This window comes from Microtus pennsylvanicus, chromosome 8 (assembly GCF_037038515.1).
Source record: "Microtus pennsylvanicus isolate mMicPen1 chromosome 8, mMicPen1.hap1, whole genome shotgun sequence".
NCBI classification, from domain to species: Eukaryota; Metazoa; Chordata; class Mammalia; order Rodentia; family Cricetidae; genus Microtus; species Microtus pennsylvanicus.
Window position 1 is genome coordinate 21,749,534 of NC_134586.1, and position 25,278 is coordinate 21,774,811.

At 45.1% G+C, this 25,278-nt stretch overlaps 1 protein-coding gene across 2 annotated transcripts; it reads right to left on the bottom strand.

Annotated features, from left to right (window-relative positions):
* Positions 1–271: 271 nt before the first annotated feature.
* On the bottom strand, positions 272–25,253 carry Akap3 (A-kinase anchoring protein 3). Of its 2 annotated transcripts, XM_075982702.1 has the most exons (5): positions 24,850–25,236; positions 18,978–19,088; positions 16,587–16,682; positions 10,054–12,354; positions 272–2,004 (listed from the first exon to the last, which is right to left on the bottom strand). In XM_075982702.1, exons 3-5 carry the CDS (start codon positions 16,680–16,682, stop codon positions 1,849–1,851), a joined length of 2,553 nt encoding a protein of 850 aa, XP_075838817.1. In that variant the 5' UTR covers positions 18,978–19,088; positions 24,850–25,236; the 3' UTR covers positions 272–1,848. The 2 variants fall into 2 exon arrangements, with proteins under 2 accessions (XP_075838817.1, XP_075838818.1); XM_075982703.1 differs by lacking the exons at positions 16,587–16,682; positions 18,978–19,088 and having other exon boundaries at positions 1,666–2,004; positions 24,850–25,253.
* Between the last annotated feature and the right edge of the window lie 25 nt (positions 25,254–25,278).

Sequence of the window (25,278 nt, forward strand, 5' to 3'; positions counted from 1 at the left end):
TGTGTGTGTGTGTAATCCTGTGGTGTGTGGGCAGGTGCTCAAGAAGTCCAGTAGAGGGCGTCAGATCCCCTGGGGCTGGAGTTGCAGGTGGTTGTGAGCTGTCTGATGTGGGTGCTGGGAACCAAACTCTGGTCCTCTTGAAGAATGAGCAAGCACTCTTTACCACGTAGTCATCTTTACCACAAGGTCCATGTCTGGCCTTGTCCTGCTGGTCCTGGCTTTTGAACTCAGGTCCTTATGTTTATGTGGTGGATATTTACCAAATGACTTAAGTCCATGGCCTCGTATCAGTTTATTGGTTTGTACAGTTGGGGAACAGCTCAGATTCCCTCTTGCCTCCCTTCACTTTCCCCCTTCTGTAGCTAGCTTGTTCTGATTACAGGCTCAGCCTGGAGGTTAAGGGATTCCCCACATTCTCTTCAAAGTGCAGTCTTGGGTTAGGGGCACAGCTTAGCAGGTAGAGTGGTTGCTGCATCACCAGGAGGGCTTGAATGTGGTCCTTAGCACCCGAGTGAAAAGCTGGCTTTGGAGGTGTTTTGATTGGCTGGAACTCAGCCAATTCTGGTTTAGACCCCCCCACCTCCCAACAAGAAATACTGGCTGTATCCTGGTATAGGAGGTCCTTCTGTCTATGTGTTGCTTTCATTGGTTAATAAAGAACTGCTTTGCGCCTATGGCAGGGAAGAACAGAACTAGGTGGGGAAAGCTAGGCTGTATTCTGGGAGAAAGAGGGTGGAGTCAGAGAGACACCATGAATCCACCACTGGAGAAGTGATGAAACTTTGCTGGTAGACCACACCCTTGTGGTAATACACAGATTAATGGAGATGGGTTAAATTAAGATGTAAGAGTTAGCCAATAAGAAGTTAGAGCTAATGGGCCAAGCAGTGATTTAATGAATATAGTTTCCATGTGGTTACTTCGGTTCTGGGCAGTTGGGACAAACAAGCAGCCCTCTGCAACAGTATCCTCTAAAATAAAGCAATAAAAAAAACCTCTGGACTAGCAAGATGGCTCAATGGGTAAGCGATTGCAGCCAGACCTAATGAATAGCTTGAGTTTCTTCCTTTCCTTCCAGACCTCTCATGGTAGAAGAAGAGAACTGATCTCCTCTGATCTCCACACCTGGGCTGTGGTAGGCATGTCTTGCCCAAAATAAAGACATACATGTAGTTTAGATCAGAACCAGATATGAGGCAGAGGGTCAGCCTTCACTGCCCAAATGAGAGCATTGCTGGCCTGCACTACCATCCACCACTGAGAACTCAGCTGTAGACCAGTGTTTTCCACTGGCTACGTCTACCACAGCCACAGCCGCTGGGGCTGTTTCACTTCTATCTTGAACTGTGGGTACAGTCGGAGGTGGGCAGTGGTCCCACAGTTGTGCAGATTGGACATGGGGCCATACCCACAAACCACAATGTGAATGATTTTCACAGACTGCAAGAAACTGTTTTCTGGTTGTCGTGGTTCTGAAGGATGGAAACAAAATAAGCCCAATTGTGGTCGATTTTAAGGGAGCAGTTTAATCAGCTCACATCTAGGACAGCGAGGGAACTGAGTGAGCCACTGGGCTGCTCTCCCATCTGTCCCTGCCCTCCTACCTCTGGTGGCTTTCTCAGAGAGGGTGCAGCTTTACTTTTCAAATAAAAGGAAGCCAAACTTGTGCAGCCCTTTAATTGTAATCTTTTAATTTATGTCCTTGCTCGCATGGACAAGAAAATCTGCAAAATCCAGTGAGTAGCGTTAGATGGTGCATGTGGTGTGGGTGGCGTGAAGGGAACTTTAGGGAGGGAAGCTGAGGGAGTGAGGACATGGCCCACTGCTGGAACACCGGGTAGGCCCCAATCACAGGTTTGCCATCAGCCAGTCCAGCAGCTGCAGTCGCGTGACGTTTCCCACTGCCTCATCCAGCTGTCGCTCCTTCTCATACCTCAACACCGACTGCAGAACCTCCCCAACGCTGCGGCCTTTCTCCACAGCAGCGGCCGAGAGCTGAAGCAGCTGTGGAGAGCAGAGAGAAAGGTGATGGAGGAGTAGAAGACCCCAAAACAGGCCGGAAGGAACCTGCTTGGCTGCAACCAAGAAGCCACTGATGGGGAAACTGGAGTAGAAGGGACTCGGGTTGAGAACAAACTCTCAGGGCCGTGCAGCTAAGGCTGGCCTTGAACTGTTGATCCTCCTGCCTCCCCTCCCAAGTGCTAGGATTTTAGGCATGAGCCACCTTGCTCCAAACCAATGAATTTTAATTGTTACGGTTCACGGACTGTAGCCAGGGCCTCGTGCATGCTTAGCTCTTAGCCCCAGCCCAAGAAGACTTTAGCTACAGCTGCTGGTCTCATCACCCACAACACACACAAGTGTTAACATCCCCCATTCGTGATATGGAATGTGATCTCTCATGGAGACAAATCTTCCCACTTTCTCCATGAAAATGGTGCTTCAAAGCGAGCGTCTGTCAACACTGCTCTTGTTCCCCAATAGTTCTAATGGTTTAGGCTCATCGTACTATAAAAGTCTCCATTTCGGATGGCTTATATTGATTGTTAACTAGACAAGATCTACAATCACTTTGAAATCAAACTTTCGGGTGAGATGAGGGGTTTTCTAAACTAGGGTAACTGAGGTGTGAAGACCCATTCTGAACGTGGGCGGCACCATTCCACAGGCTACAGTTTTAGCACATAAAGAAAGCTAGCTGAGTGCACACATTCATCTCCTCCTTCGTCACTGTGGAATGCAATCCTCCACAGTAAGGAAGTCATGGCAGCAGAATCCTGTGCTCAGTCACATGGACTCCACAATGACGAAGCCAGAGGGAGATGAATGCTTGTGCTGGTCTGTCACACGGCCTCCACAGTGATGAAACAGAGGGAGGTGTTGGATGTGACAACACTTGCTTAAAATTCAGGACTCAAAAGGTGGAGGCAGGAGGATCTCTAAGTTTGAGGCAGCATGCTCTATAAAGCGAGTTCCGGTTTAGTCAGGGCAACACACTTCAGAAAACCAAAGACTAAAACAAGCCAGCCTGGTAGCACAGGCCTGTCACCAGTCTAGTTGCATAGGCCTGTCAGGACTTTTGCAAGTTCAAGGCCAGTGTGGGCCAGAGAGTGAGTGGAAAGGCAGCCTGAGGACCTCAGTTAGCTTCCATCTCAGGTAAAATACACTGGGTAGGCAGTGACCTTCCATGTGCGTGACATGGGTTTGTCCCAGTTCAGGGGCAGGGCAAAATTTCAGCAAAAAGAAGTAAGATGTAAAAAGGAGAATCAAGTGGAAATGTTAGGACTAAAATTACATTAAACCCATAAAATAAGAGGTATCAAATGGAGGAGACCACAGAAGGAAGACAATGGAATGAAGAAATTATTCGAGACTAAAGACATGATAAGCAGAGCTCAGGCTGTGAACACAACTCAAGAGGGCTAGCATCCCCACCCTGAGAATCCCAGAGGAGAGGAGAGGGGTGTGGTATGGAAGAGCATCTGCAGGACCACAGCCAAAAGCTTCCTCAGCTTACCTCACGCCAAGAAGCCCAGCTTATTCAAACAAAACAAAATCCACCCCAAGATCTATCACAGAGTATTCAAAACTTTGTTTTCACAAGACAAGGGTCTTATTTGTAGCCGAGTGCTGGGATTACGGGCATCACTGTGCTCAGTCCTTAAAAAGCAAGTTTGGGCCTGTAAATGTGGCTGCTCTTCTAGAGAACCTGCATTCTGTTCCCAGCACCCACATCAGGCAGCTCATAACAACTTGTAAATCCAGTTCCGGGGTATCCAATGCCCTAGTCTAGCCTCCACAGGCATACACTCACATACATAGACATACATTTTAAATATACCTCAGGAATGATATTCAAATAAAAACATATTCGTATAGTATTTGCCTAGTGTGGGCCATGCCCAGGGTTTAATCTCCAGTGTAGAACAGACCATGATATTCTCAGATTAAAGCGACTAAGAGAACTCATTAGCAGCAAACGTGTTCTAGAATTACTGAAGGAAGTTCTGTGAAGGACCGCGCTAGCTGAAGGCAACTGGAAGCCAAGCAAGTAGCTCTCGGTGCAAATGGGTGACTGTTCTTTAACTCCTGAGGAGTTAACACAGATGCCTGAGCCACACAGTAATACCTTCAAAAACAAAATAAAACAAAAACCCAACCAAGACAACTCTTAAAATATCACCACAGTAGAGAAATTAAAATGGAACATAGGAAAATGTTCAAATAAACCAAAAGGAGGCAGAAAAAGAAAACCAAGAAGGAATGTTAGTCAAGGACTGACCCAAATGTATGCTATACACAAAATCCACACTTCATATCTGATGAGGAAGTTGCAAGTAAAACTATAGGAAAAAAATGTAACACACAATTGACTCTAGCACCATGATCAGCTGACCTCTGATCATGAAGGTACCAGAAAATTCATAGGGATCAGATACCCACAGGCTGACCAACAGTAAATCAGAAACACCCACATTTCTTCCCATGAAAGAATAAATTTAGTTTCCTTCCTGACAGGTATGCAAAAGTTAACTCAAAGTAAACCACCCATAGGTGGCGCTGTAGCTCAGTGGTAGAGTACCTGCTCAGCATGTATAGGGTTGTGGATTTATTCCCCGCAACTGCCGCACCAAGAAAACAAAACCACACAAAGAGCAAAGAGTCCACAGCAGCACCCATAAAAACACACAGATATAAGAGCAAAGGGTCCACATCACTTGTACACAGTAAAGATTTGTCACTCATACTGGTTTAATAAAATGCTAATTGCCAGTAGCCAGGCAGGAAGTAAAGGTGGGGTGACTAGACTAGGAGAATTCTGGGAAGAGGAAATGCAGAGAGGCAGTCGTCAGCCGGAAGCAGAGGAAGCAAGATGAAAATGTTTTTACTGAGAAAAGGTACCAAGCAACATGGTTAAACATAGGTAAGAATTATGGGTTAATTTAAGTTTTAAGAGCTAGTTAGTAATAAGCCTGAGCCAACAGGCCAAACAGTTTATAATTAATATAAGCCTCTGTGTGTTTTTTTGGGACTGAACAGCTGTGGGACCAGGTGGGACAGAAACTTTCATCTACAGTCAACACACATAAAAACACACAGACACAAGAGCCAAGAGCCCACATCAGCATACACAAGAACACAAAGAGAAAAGTTCATGTGACTTTCTATGTGCAGAGCTAGGCGGGGAGGAGGACTGGACTAAACGCTGGGAGAAAGAAGGGCAGAGTCAGAGAAAAACCATGTAGCCCCTGCCAGAGACAGAGGCCAGTTGGAATCTTGCCAGTAAGCCACAGCCACGTGGAGATACACAGATTACTAAAAATGAGTTAAGATGTATGAGTTAGCCAATAAGAAGTTAGAGCTAATAGGCCAAACTGTTTTATTTTTTTTATTTTTATTTTTTTTTAAATGTGTAGCCCAGGCTGGCCTCGAACTCGTGATCCTCCTGCCTCTGCCTCCTTCAGCAAATCCTACCGGCGTGCGCCACCACAACCGGCGGCCAAACTGTTTTAAATAATATAGTTTCTATGTGGTTATTTTGGTTCTGGGTGGCCAGGATGAACAAGCGGCCCCTCCTCACTACAATTGTTATTATCATTATTAATTTTAATTCAGTGTCTTAAAATATAGCTCAGTATAGTCTCCAGCTCACTATGACGCTCATCCTCCTGCCTCAGTCTCTCAAATGCTGGGTTATAAGTATGCTACCTAAAACACTGACAGACAATTAAGGAGTCTTCAGCCTTAGGACATATTTTAAAATTCCAAAGACTTCAATAAATGGAGTCCACCACTGGCCTAAGAATGGACAGATGGACAACTCAATGGCACAGAATAGAAAGTTCAGAAAGAATCAAGTGGAAGCCAGTGTGGAGGGGTGGGGGAGGAGAACACGGACAATCAATGACAACAGAAATCTGCCTCCCTACCTTCCACTTTACACACGAAAGTATATAAAAAGACCAGAGTTGTAAATATTCTAAAATATTTTAAAGCACTAAAAGAAAACCCAAAGCAAAATCTAGGAAATAGGAAAAACTATCTTAGACTAAATCCCATATGGTGAAATCAAACAAACTCGAAACACCAATACATAACCTAATGGCACTGCATGGTGGGTGTAAGCCACCTGTAAGCCTGTCATCCCAGCACTCAGGAGGCTGAGGCAGGAGGCTCTCCAGTTTGAGACCAGTCTGGGCTACATAGCGAGACTAAGGCCCTCTTGAGCTATGTAGTAAGACTCTGTCTCAACAAATAAGAGAGCAAAATACAGACAAAAGTATGAGAACTCTTATGTTGGAGAATGTGTACCTTCATATATATGCATCTATATAAGTTATATCATATGCGTGCATGGGCATTCTATCATATTTATGTGTGCATGTAAAATATATAGTATGTATGCATGCAAATTATCCCTTGTATATGTGCTACATGTATATTGTCACTTACATATGCATGTAACCACTTGTGCTAAAAGACAAATATACATGAGCTCTACATGCATGCACATATGTATTTCTAGAAGAAGACATTAGAAACAGATAAGTTGCTTTTTCTGCAGGGAGAGCAACACAGAAGTGATCTGATGAGGAGACATCCTTTACTTTCAGTGTTCATCCTTTTTAAATTTTGGGTCTGATCTTGCATCCACATGACCTATTAAAGATAAATTCTATAGTGCTGAAGGCAACTGGGTCCGTGGGCATCCCAGTCTTACTAGGTTCAGTGATCTGTATCAGCATGAAATGCCTATACCTCAACCACTGACAGAGATACAGAGTATCCGTAAATGGATAAAACAGGATTGTTGTATCCTGCCAAGAGGGTAAGATAGTTTTGAAAAGTTTCTTGCCTTTAAAAATGGTATGTCAGTTACGTTAGGCCTTAGCCAAAGTTGGTTGCTTCAACACTGCAAAAGAGACTTTGGGTGATTGCCCAGGTAGCCACTTGTCTCTGGTGGCACATTTTGGAAGTTTCTCGATTGCATTTCCTGTTCACTCAAGTAATATTGTTTCCCTTCTCAGATCTTTGATGGAGTTGAAGATTAGATAATTGTAGTTACCTTCCTCATGATTTAGCCAAGTTTAATTTCAATACAATAGTTAGACTCCTTAAAATAGTGTTTAATAAAACTTTTGTTATGCGTTCCTTGCTTAATATTGTTTATTGTCTGTAATTTTATATTTGGTATCTGTTCCTATTGTATATAGTTGTATTGGGTTTGGATCAATCTTGTTTAGACAAAAGGGGGAGATGATGGGGAAACTGTCAACCAATCACATCTAGTTAAGGTGTGGGTGTGGCTACCTGGGGCCCAGAAAGAAAAGCTGGGAAAACCCAGGTGCGCACTCTCTCTGAGCAGCACCCTCCAGGCAGATCGGAAGTCGGACCTCCCACTCTTGTAGCATGAGATTTCCCCTTATAACCATTAAAATCTGATTGTTATTCTTGAGCTGGCCTGGATATTTAATGGACCGACCTCATTCACAACACCTGCGGAATTCTAAAAAAGGCTGACTCAGTTGTTTGGGATTGCTTACCCAATAAAATCCAGTTAAAGCCGGGAGGAAGTTATGAATGAAAAACTAGGATCTACAAGAGCAGACACTAAACTATGATTATGACCTATCATTAAAACTTTTCTAAAATGTAACAGCTCTCTTGCTGGGCTCTCTGCAACACCCCACTCCTCCTAGTAGTCAAGTCGAGTAGGGATTCCACAAGGTGCGATCCTGCTGTATCACCTGGTGGCTAATCCCCATCTTCTTCTCAAGTCCCTGAAGCTACTGAATGGCATACGTAGAGTAATACAGTTTTTTTGGACTTGAAAGTCACTTTTCTCTTTTTCTTTCTTTTGCACCCTGACTCCGATACCTGTTGCTTTAGAATGGGAGGACGCAGTCACTAGAGTTCTCCAGCAGCACACTCAGAGAGCATGCTATCAGAGGTTCAGGAACAACTCCTCCCACCTTTCTCCTAGACACTGGAAAAAGATCTTAGGGACCTAGTTTTTCCAGAAAGAGCTACCCTACAATATGTAAATATTTTGATATAGAGCCCTACTGGGGAACACTTAGATCAAAATATCAGGGTCTTAAATGTCCTAGTCTGGAGGCTACCATGTCTCCACAACAAAGCCCAGGTGATCAGTAGGAGTACTCTATGTTGGATGCATGCTGGCCCTGGAGGGATGGACAATCCTGCTGTGTCCAATCACATCAGTCGTTAACCCCATCCCACCAAAGACAAACAGACCCTTAGGGGATGGCTGCATTTTTGTCAAATCTGTATTCCTAAATTTGGATTGATGATGAAAGCATCTACAAGGGGTTTTGGCTCTTAGCCCTTTAACTGGGACAGCCAATCAGAACGATCATTTAATCAGATAAAGTGGGTTCTCAGAAGCCCCTGGCATGGGCATGACAGATGTCTAAATGCTTTTCTTGTTATCTGTGGCAAAGCATCAAGACTTTGAAGTTCTGATGTTGACTCAGTGCCTAGGTCAGATGGGAGGGCTGCAGGGTTTTGAAAAAATCCGATGTAGCATCAGGGTGGCCCCGTCTCGGAGCTTAGAAAGCCAGAGTGCTTTGGTTGAAGAAGTCGCTAAGATATTTGGAGGCAACCATTAGAAGTCCTAAAAGCCCACCAGATAAAGGTCACACTAATTAAAAGTAACATAGTTGACCGGAAATAGACAAATGAAACATCAGATAACCCTCCTAGAAGCCTAGGAGGAAATATTACAATGTGTGATACCCTACATCCTGCCTCACTCACAGCAGTGGAAACTTTTCCTGGTCTGCTACTTGTGCACTGAGATCGTGTTCTGTACCTGTCCAGCTGGGCTGCCTTCAGTGACCACGTCCTGGATCATCCAGAGGAAGACGGTTTGCTGAAAAGAATAGTTAGGTTCCAAGTGGAGAATGTGAGGCTCGGCCGGGGAGCAGTAACCGAGCCTTCCTCAATTATTCTCTTCTACCTTGGCCCCAAAGGCCTAACTAATAGCCCTAATGAGGGGGTTCACTTTCAAAAAAGGAAAAATGATTAATATCTACTATGATTTGAAGAATGCCTTCATGTTCTGTGTGCTCATGTAACCATCTGGAAAGGGTAGAGACTACTGGCATACAACAACTCACCCACAGTTTATAAGCAAGAGATTCTAAGTCTATGAGACACTCTCCAACTCTCAATACCACACTGTACAACTTCACTGCACCATTTGTATTAAAAAAAAAAAAGAAAACAAAACACTACACTGGGAACTGGAAAGTGATGAGGGCTCAGTCTATAAATCCTATAGCCTAACTTTCCCTGTGTTCTAGAGCAACAGCATGTCTGGATACGTTCACAATAACCATTCCTCATACACCTTACTGGTAACGGTGCTAAGAACAAACCTCTTGCATAACTCTGTGAGAGGAAAGGCTTTTTGTTACCATACAATCACATTAAAGGCTCCCATGCCATTTTCTGCAATTCAATCTTCTTATCCTTGTCACCAGCACCTGCCAAGCTTCCCAAGTGGTACCGCTTCTCCTCCAGTATGCACAGAAGATAATCTCCTTGGAAACCATCTCTTTTCTGTTGGGCCTCAGGGAATATAGAATCTTTCTATCTCACCAAAACACTTTAGCATATTTATATCTCATAAATATGTTTGGATCTAAGAGCCAACACTGCTGTGAGATTACACAGCATTGGACCCTTGCTATGTGGAACAATGGTGTTTCCATCCTCCTCAGAGACGGTGAGGCCGATGGACTGCTGCATCCACCACACCAAGTCTCCTGGAGGATCTCCATTTGTGCTCCTGGCACCAATAAATTCGGAAAACAGAAAACACGGATTTTCCTTCCGGCCTCTCTCAGTGTGTTTCTGATTGGTCATGAGCTCAATCTCACTTTACTCTTACTTACCTCTGCCGAGGGGCATCTTCAACCTTGTCCGTTTCTCCCCTTTCTACAGCTGTGTTCTCATTCAGAAAACCACACCAACTGCAGAACCCAAGCTAACACACAGAAAAGCCTTCTGGCTTTGCTTTCTTACCTTCTCCTGGATCCCTTCATCATCGCCAGCAAAGTACAAAATGGGAACGTTGAGCTCGGAGGCAGCTACCCACTGCAGGACAGCTTGCAGCTGCTTGTTCTGAACGGTGTCAGCCAGGTTGTGGTTGCTGACGATCACCTTGGGTATTTCACATCCCTCGGGTGGCTGTCCTGACAAACCCCTCAGTTCGTTATGGATGGCTAGATAGGCATTCTGCAGGAGGGCTTCAGCTGTTCCCGTGCCCTTGACTGGCAAGCATTCATACAGGTTGTCTGGGAAGGCAGAATTTGGCCTGCTGGCATCCCCACACTTCTCATCTCCCAGCTCTGACAAGGGAGAGTCACAGGACTTGGCAATAATGAGGCATAACTTCATCACAGAGTCCATCAGGTGTTCCACCATCTGCCCGTTCATACGGCCATCTAGCTGGTTGGCGACCATCTTGGTGAGCCCAGATAAGGCACCATCAGTCTCCTCCTCCTCCTCTTCCTCACAGAATTTCGGGGCAGGAGGGGTCACAGGGCTTTCACACTGATTGTTCTCTTCTTCCTTAACGCCCTGTGCCTTGGATTCGCTATTACACTTACTCTTGAATATGGTCTCACTGAGTAAGTTCCGGATAAAATTGAAGATGACACTCATCAGATCCTTCTTCTCTGTCTGTTCTTGGTCACATATCTTATGAGGAGACTTAAGTCTGGACTCGTCGTGCACTGCCTGCGGCTTGTTGGCAGGGAAGTTGGTGGTGGCAGCAGCTTCCAGGAAGCTCTGAGGGTCCATTCTTCCTCCCTGGGCCAGGTGGTACTGAATCAGAAGTAGGGCCGACACAATCAAGTCTTTGGCCCAGGAATCTGATTCACACATAAATTTTTCAAAAGGCTCTGGTTGCTGTGGAGGTGGGCTTAAGTCACAAGGATCTGGAACCTCAACAGAAACCTCTGGCTGAGGGTGACACGGTTTCACAGCAAAATCGATGCCGGGGGGCTTACAGTCTTTCTGATGAGTCTTGTGCCACATGGTCAGCCCCTCCTTGATGATGTGCTCGCCCAGAGTTTCAGCACAGCTCTTCTCTTTCTCTGGCATGCACGCAGAAAACAGACTCTCCCTCAGCTTTGCTTCCGATTTCATCTCAAAGTTCATGTTGGGTTGCTTAGGATCACCAGGCCGCGATTTCATGGAGATAAGGGAGTAGCTCTCAGACTTGTCCCTGGCTTTCCTTATGTTCTCAGGGAATTTCTTGGCAACCATTACATTGTACAGCTTACCCAGCATGGCATCCATGATATCTGTGGCCTTTTGGCTTCCATGAGAGAAAAAACTTCGTTTCACAGCTGAGACGAAGTCTGTGTCAGTCATGAGGCTCCCTGTGACATTGTGGAGGTTCTTCATGAACGAGTCGATGAGATCGGAGACCACCTCTTTGGCGTGCTTGATCAGTACCTTCCTCAGCAGAATGGTGGCGATGGTGGTGTCTTTCACCTGGATCCTCAGGGTCTTCATGATGGAGACCATCATGTCGGACACTACACTGTTGGCATAGGTCATGATCCCCTGACTGACAGAGTTTGTATAGTCGTCAGGCCTGTCCTGGCCCCTGAACAGCTTTCTCTCTCCAGGTAAGGACCTTCCACCGTCCTTGGCATCCCCTGCATTCCGAGATTCAAACACTTCCTTATAGAAGAAAGACTTCTTAGAACCAGGCTTGTCGTCTGGGCACTTGCCATCCTTGGTGATTTCCTTGATCTTCAAAGTGCTTTTGTATCTTAGACCAGGGCTCTGCACTGACCCCAAGGCTCTGTCTCCAGAGCCCGGAGCTTTGTCACCAGCGATGTTCTTGGAACACATAGACACGGTCTCATTCACCAGCTCGGAGGCTACTGTACTCAAGCTCTTGTGGGGTGTGGGCTCATCCCCCATAAAGAACGACTGATGGACACATTTATTTTCAGAGCCATGGATCTTCTCATTGATCTCCTTTCGGGCCATGGCTATCACTAGGTTTGTGAGGCGGTTGGCATAGAAGGAAACTTCATCTATGGAACTCCCATTACCAGCGTGGGCAATGGGGCCCGGAGGGTTCTCCTTGTGTATCATCTCAAAATGCAATCTCCCCGGACTGCCCTTGTTGGTGGTATTGTAGTAGTCGACACAGAAACCTTTGCGTTGGTCTCCTGGGATAGCCACTTCCTCCCCAAACGATGACTCTCCAGGCTTGAACCTCGAGTCCTGGAACCCTGCTGTACTTTTCTCCAGGTCTCTGCGGAGCCAGCTGAGCACTCGGACAGGATCCGTTGATGCATCCTGAAAAGCAGACATGGTTTCACCCAGTTGTAGCACAGCAAAGATATGGGGTGTTCAGGACAGCCGACAAAGCCAGCCTCCTGAGCTGGCTCCAGCATCACAATAAAAGGATCCCATGTTTACTGAGCAGTCATGATACTATCAGACACTGAGGATTTTAAGGCTACCATCCCATTTAAACTACTTTCACAATACACCCAAGTGCTAATTCTCTTGCTTTCTTCATTTTACAAGGGAGAGAATTAAAAAGAACTGAGAGATTACGTTAGTGAGCTGTTCGAAATTATAACTTTAATCTGTGATGAATCTAGAATTCTAATCAGCCATTAGCTACTACATTACACTGCTTCTACTGCGTAATCATGATGATTATGGGGAGTTCCTACATGAACTGAGCTGCTACGGATGCTCATGACTGCCTTCTCAGATCTATCTGTTCTGTTGTTTTTATCTTTTATTCTTTGAGACAGTTTCTCTGTGTAGACCCGACTATCCTCAAAGAGAGACCTTGCCCTCCCTTCCTCCTGTGCCACCCTCACCCAGCTATCTGTTGTTTTGAAATTCATGTCTTTTACTATAAGTAGGTTCAGAAAAATGGGAAAAGGGTATCTAATTATTTGATACAGCAAAATCTTGACCTGCATGCACGTGTGCGCGAGTGCGCGCGCGCACACACACACACACAAATATCAACTCACTGTAACCTATATGTGGCAAAACTTTAAACCTGAACATAGTACCATGTACATATTTATGCTTTCTTTCCTATTAAATGTAAAGAATTCTGTCAGTCTAGGAATGCCTTCAAATATGGTCCATTTTTAAAAGAACAGTGTGTTGCTATAAAGTTGCTAATATGTCATAATAGTTTACTACGAAAGTCAAAGTTACCAGCTACTGGGCTGGGGGATGGCTCGGTGTTCAGAGCACTAGCTGCTTACAGAGAACCTGGGTTGGATTCCCAGTACCCTTGATGGTCACAACTGTCTGTGACTTTGGTTCTAGAGGATCCCTCTTCTGGCCTCTACAGGCAGCAGGCACACGCTAGGTGCACAGACAAAACACCCATATGCTTATAATATATCATGACATGAAATGAAACAACATAAAGCACTTAAAAATTTACTGGTTGGCCGGGCGGTGGTGGCGCACGCCTTTAATCCCAGCACTCGGGAGGCAGAGGCAGGCAGATCTCTGTGAGTTCGAGGCCAGCCTGGTCTACAAGAGCTAGTTCCAGGACAGGAACCAAAAGCTACGGAGAAACCCTGTCTTGAAAAATCAAAAAAAAAAAAAAAATTACTGGTTGCTATTTGTTTCTATAGCAGTAATTTAAAAAAGTTTTTAAAATTATTTTTTGTGGGCAAGCATGTATGTATGTGTGTGCATGTGCATGCACATGCGTGCCTGCAGGGGCCACAAGAGGTATCAGACCTAAGTGTGCTCAGACCACTTCATCTCAGGATGGCAAATAATAGAGGCCTTTTCAAGCCCATTCTGGGCTTCCTCAGAACTCCCAGCAAGAGCTGGAGAGATGGCTCAGTGGTTAAGAGCACAGGCTGCTCTTCCAGAGGTCCTGAGTTCAATTCCCAGCAACCACATGGTGTCTCACAACCATCTGTAATGAGATCTGGTGCCCTCCTCTGGCGTGTGGGCATACATGGAGACAGAATGTTGTATACATAATAAATAAATCTTAAAAAAAAAAAAAAAGAACTCCCAGCAAAGCCAGTGTCATGAGGTGGTCAGGCCAACACGGATGCGACTAGCCTTTTGATGGCATCAGCAGAATTCTAACTTGGAGGTTGTTACTGCTTTTTATCCAAGTGGAATGGAAGAGACTTGCAGAAAAAAATCTTGTGCTTTGTCTACCATCTGTGTCTAAATAAAAAGTATTCTCTACTCTCTAGGCCAGCTGGCTCTGCTTCTTGGGACACTCTTTCACAGATCCCTAGGTGACACATACTGATGGAAACAGGAAATGATCCGAGTGCCGCAGAGACTAAGTACTCCTACCCTCTCCTGCCAGGGTGCTGCTCTTGCACCCCCACCCCACTACACAACAGTTTCCCGAGCTGTGTGGAAGGAGAATGCCAAACTACTCTTTCCCCTTTCTGAAGCCAAAAACGTTTCACGCCCATGAGGAGGGCACTAGAAAATGCCTTTGATGTTTCAGCAGCTGTTTAAGCTAACGGTAGCTCCCCAGCCCTGCTTTTTGTCTCTGTATCTAGCTCATTAAGGATATGTAATCCATGTTTTCCCCATCTCCACCCCCGAGTGCTGGAGTCACCGGGTAGGTCACTATGCCCTGCTGGCAGTGACTCATTATTTAAACTGTAACAACTATTGTACAGAAAATCACCCAGCAATGATCATGAGCTGTTTTCTTAATTAATGTCCAGTGGTTCTTTACGTAACTCCAAATGCCAGACTGATACCCAATTATACTTATGTCTTAAATTATATTTAAGCTTTACATTATAATTATGTTTTCCCATGAGTGGTAAGGTTCACCATGGCAGAATTCATTTTTATGTTTGGATCTCCTAGGGTACTTCTTGCTCAGTGAAAGGGGTTAGAGTTTTGTTTGTTTCATTTAACTGAATCTGATTTGTATTTTGTTTCTCTACATAAAAGGGCAGAGGAGGATAAACTATCCAATGGAGACAGTTTGGGGGTCTTCAGCAATTTGATATGAGTGTCTGTGTATCTTGTAAAGATTTCTCAGGGCTTTTGGCGCTTATTAATAAAAAAAATCTATTTGTATAAACAGAAGATGGGTCATTTAACATTACATGCAAATATGTGCTAAGCAAATGTTAGTATTCGGAGTAAGGTTACAATAATGAATGTATTGGATTGTCTCATCTGTAATGTTGTAATACAGAGTGTGTGTGTGTGCGTGCACGTGTGCGCGTGTGTGCGTGTGTGCGTGTGTGCGCGATGTGTGTTTGAGTATGGAGGAGGACAAACTGTAGGAGTCAATTCTCGTCATTCACCCTTCCAGCATGTGGGTTCTAGGATATGAACTGAGGTCATCAGGCTTAGTGGCAAGCACCTGTACCCTCTGAGCCATCTCACTGGTCCAAGATCTTCAAAATCAGAGACTTCGATCCAATTGGACGTTTCTTCTGCTAGCACCTACTGTCTGTACAGGTCAATACATGGCCATTTAGTCCCAGCTCATTTTGCTCTGTGACTCTGGGACCTGACTCCTTTAAGCATCTCTCTCTTTAGGCAGTGGCCTTTGTCAGTAGAGGCCACAAGAGGGAGAAAAGAGCGGTGCCCTGCCCGTCTAGGTCCAAGCAGCCTTGACTGAGGGTTTTTAAGAGTTTCGGCCTAATGGCTACTCTCTATGCTTACTTCTAGATGCCTGAGGTCTTTCCCTTGCATCTCTCAATAGTGTGCTGCCTTTCCCCAGGAAACGGTTTCTAAACATTACAGCACAGCCTAGTTTATTATTTATTACTATGTTCTTATTGGACCCTTATGGACACAGACACCGCTTCCCTCCCTGTAGGCCAAGGATTTAATAAGTGCTTGCTGGACGTCCAAGGTGCAGTGGCTGAAAGGGGACTTTAAATTTCTCATAATTTAGAGACATCCCAAATTTCAGAAATTATTTCTGATGTGCCTTGGAAACATTTACTATGTTTCTTACATTGACCAACTGACTGACTGGGAACAAGGTTTATTCCACAATATTTATGTGGAGGTCAGAGGGCAATTTATCCCAAGTTGGTTCTCTCCTTCCACTGAGTGTGTTCGAGGGATCTAGTTCAAATCACCAGGCTGATGGCAAGCACCTTTATCCGGTGAGTCATTCACCAGTCCAGAGACTCTTCTACTCTGGTTGTTTAAAACTTAAAATGTTGTCATTGTAACACATACTCTTTATTTACCATAACATATTTTCCCACTAAACATCAAACTCAGGCTCAGCAGTCAGGAGCACATACTGCTCTTACAGAGAGCCAGAGTGTGGTCCCAGCGTTCAGTTTCTCACAGACCTGCCTCTGGCCTCCGGCCCCACATGCACATGGCACGCCCCCAGGAATACAGAACTAAAAACTAAAGCATCAGGTATCAGAAGCTGCACACTCTGTTGGGGTAAAATGGGAAACGTCTGCTCTGCAGGAGCTCATTTTAGCCATCTTCACAGTGGAGGAAGAATGGGGCTGCTCGAGCACAGTCCAGACGCTCCTAACCAGTGCTGCTGAAGAAGGAGCCCTTACCATTCTCCAGTCCTGGTGTTGGAAGTCTCCAGGTGAATAGACATCAACTTTGCATACGCCATTTTGGCTTTGTAACCAGTCAACCCTATCCGCCATCTGGTAGTATTTAAAAAAGGAAAAAAGAAAAAAAAAGAGAAGTTATCCAAAGGTTACATGGACAGGAGAAATAAAGAAACGGCAGAGATGGGAGAAGCAGGAGCAACGCTTTCCACAGAGACCTGTGAAAAAGGCATGCTTCAGCCCACTCAAACAGTCTTCTTCAGCCTCCGCTCCCACCTGCCACCCAACTCCTCAAACGTGTATCTCTAGAGATGAGCTGGCGCCTGGACCATGCCGTTCATGCTGACTGTTCGGTACAGGAACGGACCTGTCGGCTGTTCTGCTTTGTTCCTTACCATCCCCTTCCCGCCCGATTTTCAGTACACACTCCAAACTAAATGTGACAAAATGGATTGCTTTACTTTTCTCTTGCCTGTTCTGTCTACATGAACTAATTTTAACAACAGAAACTTTGCTTCTCATCCATTTCTAGAGCCCTGACTCACACTAGTAATCTTCCCTGAGATCATTCCCTCTCCAATAAGCTAAGGATGCTGGGAGGTTCTCAGATTCCCTGGTTCAGGGTCCAGGATGCAATGGTGACTTGGCTAATGTATCCTTTCACGGCCTCTTTACACTTTGCTCTGTCCTCTCATCTCAGTGGTGGCGCCACCAGCTGCCTGGGCTTCTCCGTGGCATTACCAGCTGCCTGGGCTTCTCCGTGGCATTACCAGCTGCCTGGGCTTCTCCGTGGCATTACCAGCTGCCTGGGCTTCTCCGTGGCATTACCAGCTGCCTGGGCTTCTCCGTGGCATTACCAGCTGCCCGGTCCTCTCAGTGGCGGCGCCACTAGCTGCCCGGTCCTCTCAGTGGTGGCGCCACCAGCTGCCTGGGCTTCTCACTTCAGTGGTGGCATCACTCTGTGCTAGAGAGCTGAGATTCATTTTGCCTGGCATCCTCTATGTAAGTCACCCGCCCTCACCACCTGCAAATTCTTTCCTCTACCACCAGCCGTCAGCTGTTTTCTTACACTTGCTGCTTTCGCTGCCTCAGAATTGTTCATCCCAAACCTCTTTTGGCCTCTGTCTTTACCCTCATCTAGTCTTCAAAACCTTGAAATTGTCTTTGAAATTGTAGCCAAGAACCACAGTGACTTAGGTATCCTGTTGTCAACCTAAAGTGGCAAGAAGGGTCTCTTTGCCCTCACTTTCTTTTCCTATGCCCAGTTTCCTCTTCTAGGTTCCACGCAGAACATCCCCTAGCTAATTCCAAACTCGGTTCCCATCTATAGCACTCAATGGTAAGATGAAATAAGACACTACCCCCCCCCCCCCCATATCCTGACATCTCCTGAAACAGACATCTAGCTTTACATTCAGGTTCCAGCAAAACACCATTTAAATCCGCTACAGCACAGTTCAACCTCCTGCTCGAAACTGGGATCATGATCACTGAAAGCTCATCGAAAGCCAGGGTGAGTTCTAGGAGTGTGCGTTCATCTGATTCAAAGGATGCTGGCTGAGGTGCATGCCCTTGCTCAAAATGAAGACAAACAGAGACCAAAGGTACACCAAACACACGCGCAATAAAAGCTGAAAAACGAATGAGACGCAAGGACGGCTGGGATGGCTCCTACAGGTAGAGGTGTCTGCTGCCAACTCCCATGACCTGAACTGGACCCCTGAAGCTCACATGCCTTAAGGAAAACCGACCCCCACAAGCTATCTCTGGCTGTCACACAAGCACCACGGCATGTGTGCACCTGCCTCGCCAGCGCACACACAGTAAGTAAAAATGTCCAAAGAAAAAAATTAAAAGTAATGATGCTTACATATATATGAACATATTGCTTTTGTTTTGGATATTATGGATAATTACTAAAGGAAAATCTAAATATAAAACCCCTGAAGAGCAATTTTCTGTTCTCATAAAGACTCTTATTTTCACACTCTCCTGTCTCTGATTATTGAGCTAGGAAAATTATTTCTGTACTCCTCCAGGTAACAGAGATTTGCTCCCCCCCCTTTTTTTTCCAAGTGCTGTATTCCTGAGTCACACTTCTATACACATATTCTTATGCTTTGTGTCATGGGCATGGAAAAAAATAATGAACAGTACTGTTACTGGGCCAAGAAAGGCAAAATTTAGTCGCAGCTTGACTTAGCATGTTGACAGTATAATATCCACAAACAATGGTCTTTTCATCGCGTTTACATTTCATCCAAGTGGGGTGACTCTGGTAGAGAAGACCTAAATCAACAGACTCTTTGTCTTAGTCAGGCTGCCTACACACAACAATTAATCAGATACAAGGTAAGCATAAAGAAGTAAGAAAATGATGTGGTCACTTACTCTTACTGAGGATGGGTTCTGAGATACAAGGAAGACTCCGGATGAGCTTTGTTGGTATCTTCACTATCCCTAAGTCTACCCGCCCCTCCTGCCATGTAATAGATAAGGATTCTGTAAAGAAAGACACAGAGAAAAATGACCAAACTTATATATGGACCGCACTGTTCTTATTACCGAATGATGACTCTGACTTCTTATTTTCATGTATACATAGAAGGGGAGGGGGGAAGCCCAGAGTAAGGTGGAGACTTCTGGGAGGGATCCATATACTACTGTTGGTGTGTTCTGAGAGTTCTCAGATAAAAAATCATTCTACTTTAGGCCGATGATTTCTTCAGTGGCTACTGTTAGTCTCTGCTCTTGAATGGCTTAATGATGAAAACAACCAGTTAATCTCACACACTTCACTAGCAAGCTTGAAGACAAGCAGGTGGGATGGGGAGATCAGAAAACATTTTGTAAGCACTTTTAGAGGGAAATATCTGTCCTCATAAAGAGTTCATAAACCATGTCTCCAGTCCAGTTCAACTAACTTCCTTTGTCTAGCTCTTCTGAGACATTAATAAAGGACATTCGTGCATTTTACTCTTGGAATATCTATCCAGCATTAACTGCACACATGCCTCCAAAATGTTCCTCTAAACCCCATCCCTACTTGAGCCCAAGCCAGTTATCCTATTTCTTAAGTCCCTAGCTGAATATTACTGTTTTTCCTTCAAAGTCTCCGACATAATTCATTTCACAGTCTCATCCTACCTAATATGGCAACTGTCCACAGGTACCCTACCTGCTTTATTAAGTGGCTTCCTGAACAAAGCAAATCCCTCCTAGTAGCTAGTACCTTTAAAGTTGGTGCTTAGCAATTCTCTGTTGAAAGAGTGAATATACAAGTCCTGCCCGTTTGTAATTCCAGGCAGCTCATTTTTCTTTCTTAAAATTGGAGAACCTGGGAACAAAAAGAAATGGCTTGCTCAAATGAATTATGATGATAAGCCATATCTTCTGATTTTTAAAACTCCAGTGCTTTGGCAATAAGTTTGCCACAGAAAGTTACGTCATGGTCAGATCTTCCTATACCAGTAATGCAAAGAAATGAACATCCCAAATGTTCAGTACTCTTTTCACAGAGCAGGTTCCACTAGTTTAGTAGACCTTGCAAACTCTTGCCTTACATATATTCTAATATTTTTAGTCTATTTTCTGTGTGTTTGTCTGCACACATAAAGCTTGTTGCAGTCAGCTAAATCTCCCTACGTTGTCTGGACGATGGCATTATATACATAGGCACATAACTTTCTTGCCTTTTGTTGTTCAGAAGCCTGAGATACAGTTATGAGAAAAAAAAATCAGAAATAAGACCAAAAGCTGGGGGAGGGTGTCAAAGTGATTATTACCTCAAAGTGAGAGTGCAGACCACGAAGGCCAACAGTGAGGCAGGTCGGCTTAGGCCTGCTCCACCCCAGGCCACAGCTCTACCAGACACCACCCCACCCCATTCCCCAATGCCTCAACATTTCTAAACTTATGAAAAGATTAAATTCTAGGCAATATAAATGAGGTTCATATGGGGCTGCTTCATATCTATCTGGTCATATTCTGAAGCTCTTTCAAGCAAAGTTTAGTGTTCATTTTAATATGGGTGAATGCCTTCATCTCCACCCCATCTTCCTCCTCTGTCTGTTCTGTCTGGGACACTGTAGAAACCCAACAAATCTTGTTGACACGGACACTGGAGTTCTCGGTATTTTCTCACCATGGAGTTCAGGACTATGCATCTCAGCACTCACCAAGCCTTCGTGAGGCAAGCTTCTAGCTTTACTGTTCCTTATAGTGTCTTCTTGCCCAAAGCACCATCATACAGATGCTATTCCATGGGCTTAAACCCATTCCCAGTGCTCTGCCGCCTAACCAAAGCTTCGATTCTAAAAATTGTGAGGCTTCAAGTGGATAAGAATCTAACTCAGCTATACCAGCATGATTTTAGAGAAAAGAGCATGGGAGTTAGGCAGATAGGAGATCTGGAAAAGCCGGCAGGCAGGTAATACCCTACTCTCAACTCTCAACATCACCATCACGCTGGGAGGAGGGGAAGGAGTAAATGCCTTGGGCCTCCGAAATGATGGCCTGGGATATCGGGTCAAACCGTAAGTAACTCAGGAACTTGAGGAAGAGGGAGAGCGTGTGGGATGCTGCTGAGGGAGTCCACTTATTTCCACAGTACTCAAAGATGAAATTAAGACAGGTAGGGCAGAAGCAAGAAGCTGAGCTGGAAATAAAAAAGCTGCCCATCGTCTTCTTTCTAACGACAGGGGATCAGAAAATGGGCTCTCTTACCAACCCCGTAGGCTTCCCTACCTCTGTAGCTCTGGGAACAGCGAACCACAGAAGATTCCAGAATATACTTTTAAAGTCAATAAAGATGCTGGGATGTTCTTGCTCAGCTGAAGATCTTGTTTCCTTCCCCAGCCTTCCATGCACCTCCTTCTTGTTGGGACTAGGGGGGTGACATCAGAATTGCAACTGGTGACGTCACTGTTTCTATAGCAACAATGTGAGGCTGCCTAAGACTGAGTACTCAATAGGAAAAGAGGAGGGGTGGAAATACACTTTATGGCTCTGGACATTTAGTTAGAAGGACTGGCCTTGGGCTGGAGAGGTGGCTCAGTGGTTAAGAGCACTAACTGCTCTTCCAGAGGACCCAGGTTCAATTCCCAGCACCCACATGATAGCCAACAACTGTCTGTAACTCCAGTTCCAGGGGATCTGACACCTTCACACCCATGTACATAAAATAAAATTAAATTATATTAAAAAAAGAAGGACTGGCCTTGCTTTCTCCTATTAATTCAATTCTTTGAGTGTCTGAGATGAGGGAGTACAGGAAGGGAAGTCATGCCAATGGATTTCATTTATTTTATATTTATTTATTTATTTTGTATACGATATTCTGTCTGTGTGTATGTCTGCAGGCCAGAAGAGGGCACCAGACCTCATTACAGATGGGTGTGAGCCACCATGTGGTTGCTGGGAATCGAACTCAGGACCTTTGGAAGTGCACACAGTGCTCTTAACCGCTGAGCCATCTCTCCAGCCCATGGATTTTACTTAAAACAGTTGAGTAACACCAACAAATTCAGATGGCAGCCGAGGAGAGGATCCTATTTCACACTGGCTTAGCCTGAAATTGTTTGTGTCAAAACTGGTGACATGGCCTTAACTGTAGGACTGTGTCTCTGTAACTGTTGTTGCTGACTGGATCTCAGGTAACAATCTAACCAAGGAAAGAGTTCCAATGGCTGACAAAAACCACACACACACACACACACACACACACACACACACACACACACAACAGCAATAAAAACTCCACAAAATCCCAAACCCAACACATGAAACCAAACAACCCTAACAGACTGGAAAGTTGGCTGGCTATTGGCATCCTTCAGTAAAGCAATGTGTCAACTATCACTTTTTTGTTGTTGTTGATCTTTTTCACCATTAAAAGAGGGGGTTGGGGCTTGCTGGCTTCTGCAGAGTCTTTCCGGGCGCAGGTACCCTGCACTGGGTACCTTCCTAGAGTCTGAGCGGGCACACCTGCTGTCAGCATTTTGCGGGTCACGGGAACAAGAACGAATATTCTGGGTATTCAGATCAGTGCTCTCTCCCTATTGGAGGATGCCCTGATACCCCAAGTGTGAGCAGGAGGCAGCACTTGACTCAGAGATGTCAGATGACCCAATTATCACACAGAGATTGGAAGGCAGCTGCAAAATGGGGATGGGGCTGTCAATTTATCAGAACTTGGAAAGTATGTTAATATACCAATTGTGATATGTGATATTAACAAATATGGTAATATATTAAATTGTGAGTTCTGAGCCAAGGAAGGATGAGGCCAAGAAATGCAAGGCAACTCAGCATTACTGAGCTTCGCAGTTAAAGGGTTTCTTTTCTAATTCGATTTGGTCAATGACAGCTCTTACAAACAGTAGGGTGAGCTGGGTCTGGAGGTGTAGACGGGTACTCACAGCACCTCAACTACTCGGGAGAACTGAAGTTCAAGGTCAGCCTCGGCTACAAAGAGTTTAAGGTTAAGGTAACTTAGTGAGACACTGTCTCAAAACAAAGTAAGAAGGACTGAGGCACTTTTGCCTTGCACATCTGGTGCCCTCATTTCCGTCCTCTGTAAATAAAGTAAAAAGTAAACAACAATAGGGAGCATACAGACCTTAACAGCCTTACTCACAAGCAGTCCCTACGCAGGGCCAGTCAACTGCCTATCCCAGCGACACACACCTTCTTCTTAGACAAGAACAATGGATCCCATCTCCACTGAGCACTTGGTCATCTTCAATGACCAAGTCTAGAATGATTCCCCCAAACTAGGCAGTTTACTGATAAGCTCGAGGTATGTTTCACAGGGTTATTGGGACCACATAAAAAACAAAAAACAGCTCTCCTCAAAAAAGGACAAGAAGCCGGGCGGTGGTGGCACACGCCTTTAATCCCAGCACTCGGGAGACAGAGGCAGGCGGATCTCTGTGAGTTCGAGGCCAGCCTGGTCTACAAGAGCTAGTTCCAGGACAGGAACCAAAAGCTAAGGAGAAACCTTGTCTCGAAAATCAAAAAAGGGGGGGGGGGGCAAGAGGTAGTTTATTATGGAGCCAGATATGAGTGACCAAATCCAGGTTATCCTAAGTTTCATGGTCCAACAATGAAAGTTCTTGTAGTAACAGAACAAAAAGAGTTACAAATAAACACTTTTCAGATGCATGTGCTGAAGCATCAGGAGAGTGGGTTATAGTAAATCAGGAAACCCTGGATACAGAGGGACCTCAGATGCGCTCTGATGACATTTTTAGCTCTGCATTAGTAGAATCTAATGGTTCCGATACATCCCCAAAGACTGCAGGAGACAGTCAGAAGGACGTCAGGGCACACAAAGGTGGAAAATAAATGGCTGTTTAGAAGGTTAAGGATAGGCCACGATAATCTGGCTTTGAGTCTGTAACATTCCACCCTCTCCAGTGTCATTAAGGTTCTAATCAATTAATCAATTTCTAGGATGTTCAGTGTCCTTGGAACTTCTTTCTGGGAACTTTACAAGTGGGCTGTCTTCTACTCGGGTATATCGAGGGTGACTGGAATGAAGCTTTTAATTTTTTTTAAAACTTGAGACAAGGTCCCCTGGGTTGGCCTGGAACTCTCCCTGTCTTCCTGCCTCTGTTTCCCGAGAGCTCGGATTACAGGTGTGTACCACCATATCCTGAAAAAGACTTTAAAATGCAAGTGCTTTTTACTTTTCTCAGAACATCCTCAGGCTCCAGGTATCTCTTTCTAGAACAATACAGACTTTCAAAGAGGCCCAGTTTGAAAAGTGAACACCTGCTCTGGGTAAGGCCACCACTGTTTTATTCCCATAGAAAAACTGTTGAATGTCAAGCATGACTTGCGATATTATATCACATTTGAGGACATTCGTGTTTCAAACCATTTATGAATCTCTAGTAAGTCGCCTGGGGTGGTGACTCATGCCTGAAGCAGTGCAGTGAATATCACAAGTTAGAAGCCAACCAGGACTTCATAAGGAGACCCTGTCTCAAAATTCCAAAAAAGAACTTCAGATTCATAGGTCCGGTTAGTGTGCTTCTATAAACGAAATTCAAAACCAAATAAACACAAAAACACCAGCCAACCAAAGCTCATGATAGGGGACTGATCACCACCCTGGAAAGGTCAGAGTCCCTGGAGAGGTCACCTATGTGTAGGTTTGGATTGGTGCAGACAACTAAGCAAGCATTCTGTGACCTGGGACAGTGAGCACTAGAGCCCCAAAGAAAGTTCGTTCTTGAAGGCATCCACGAGCACTTACTTCGGCAGCAGGGAGAGAGAGGGCGCCTCTGCGTTCCTATTTCTCCTCTCCACTTGTGCACTCCGCGCTTTGCTTGAAAAGTTTTTCCTCCTTGCAACTTCGCGACTTCGGGGCTACGTCTCCTCCATCCCAGCCCCAGGCCGGCAGAGCTGCCTGACTCTCGGGTAATAGCCCACCAAGTGCTGGACTTTGAAGGCGGGCCATTTTGCATGCCCCGGAGTCAATCCCTGGTTGAGTCTGAATTGCAGACTCCACAGCAATATAAGATGATCTTCACAGCCCATTCCAGAACCGGGATTCTGTTTTCCCCTTCCTTTCTTTTTTCTCTCCTCTTGTATGCTTTCACTCCATTCTCATCGCAAGCCGCCAGGTCCGTTCTCAGTCGGCGCCTGCGCAGAGAGGTCGGCGAATACCATTTGGCCCCGCGTT

Coding starts and splice junctions, on each gene's coding strand:
- Akap3 (XM_075982702.1), bottom strand. CDS start 16,682: ATGGCGGATAGGGTTGACTGGTTACAAAGCCAAAATGGCGTATGCAAA. Junction 12,355..16,586: donor AACACCAGGACTGGAGAATG/GTAAGGGCTCCT, acceptor TCTGCTTTTCAG/GATGCATCAACGGATCCTGT. Junction 2,005..10,053: donor ATGAAGGGATCCAGGAGAAG/GTAAGAAAGCAA, acceptor TGCTCTCCACAG/CTGCTTCAGCTCTCGGCCGC.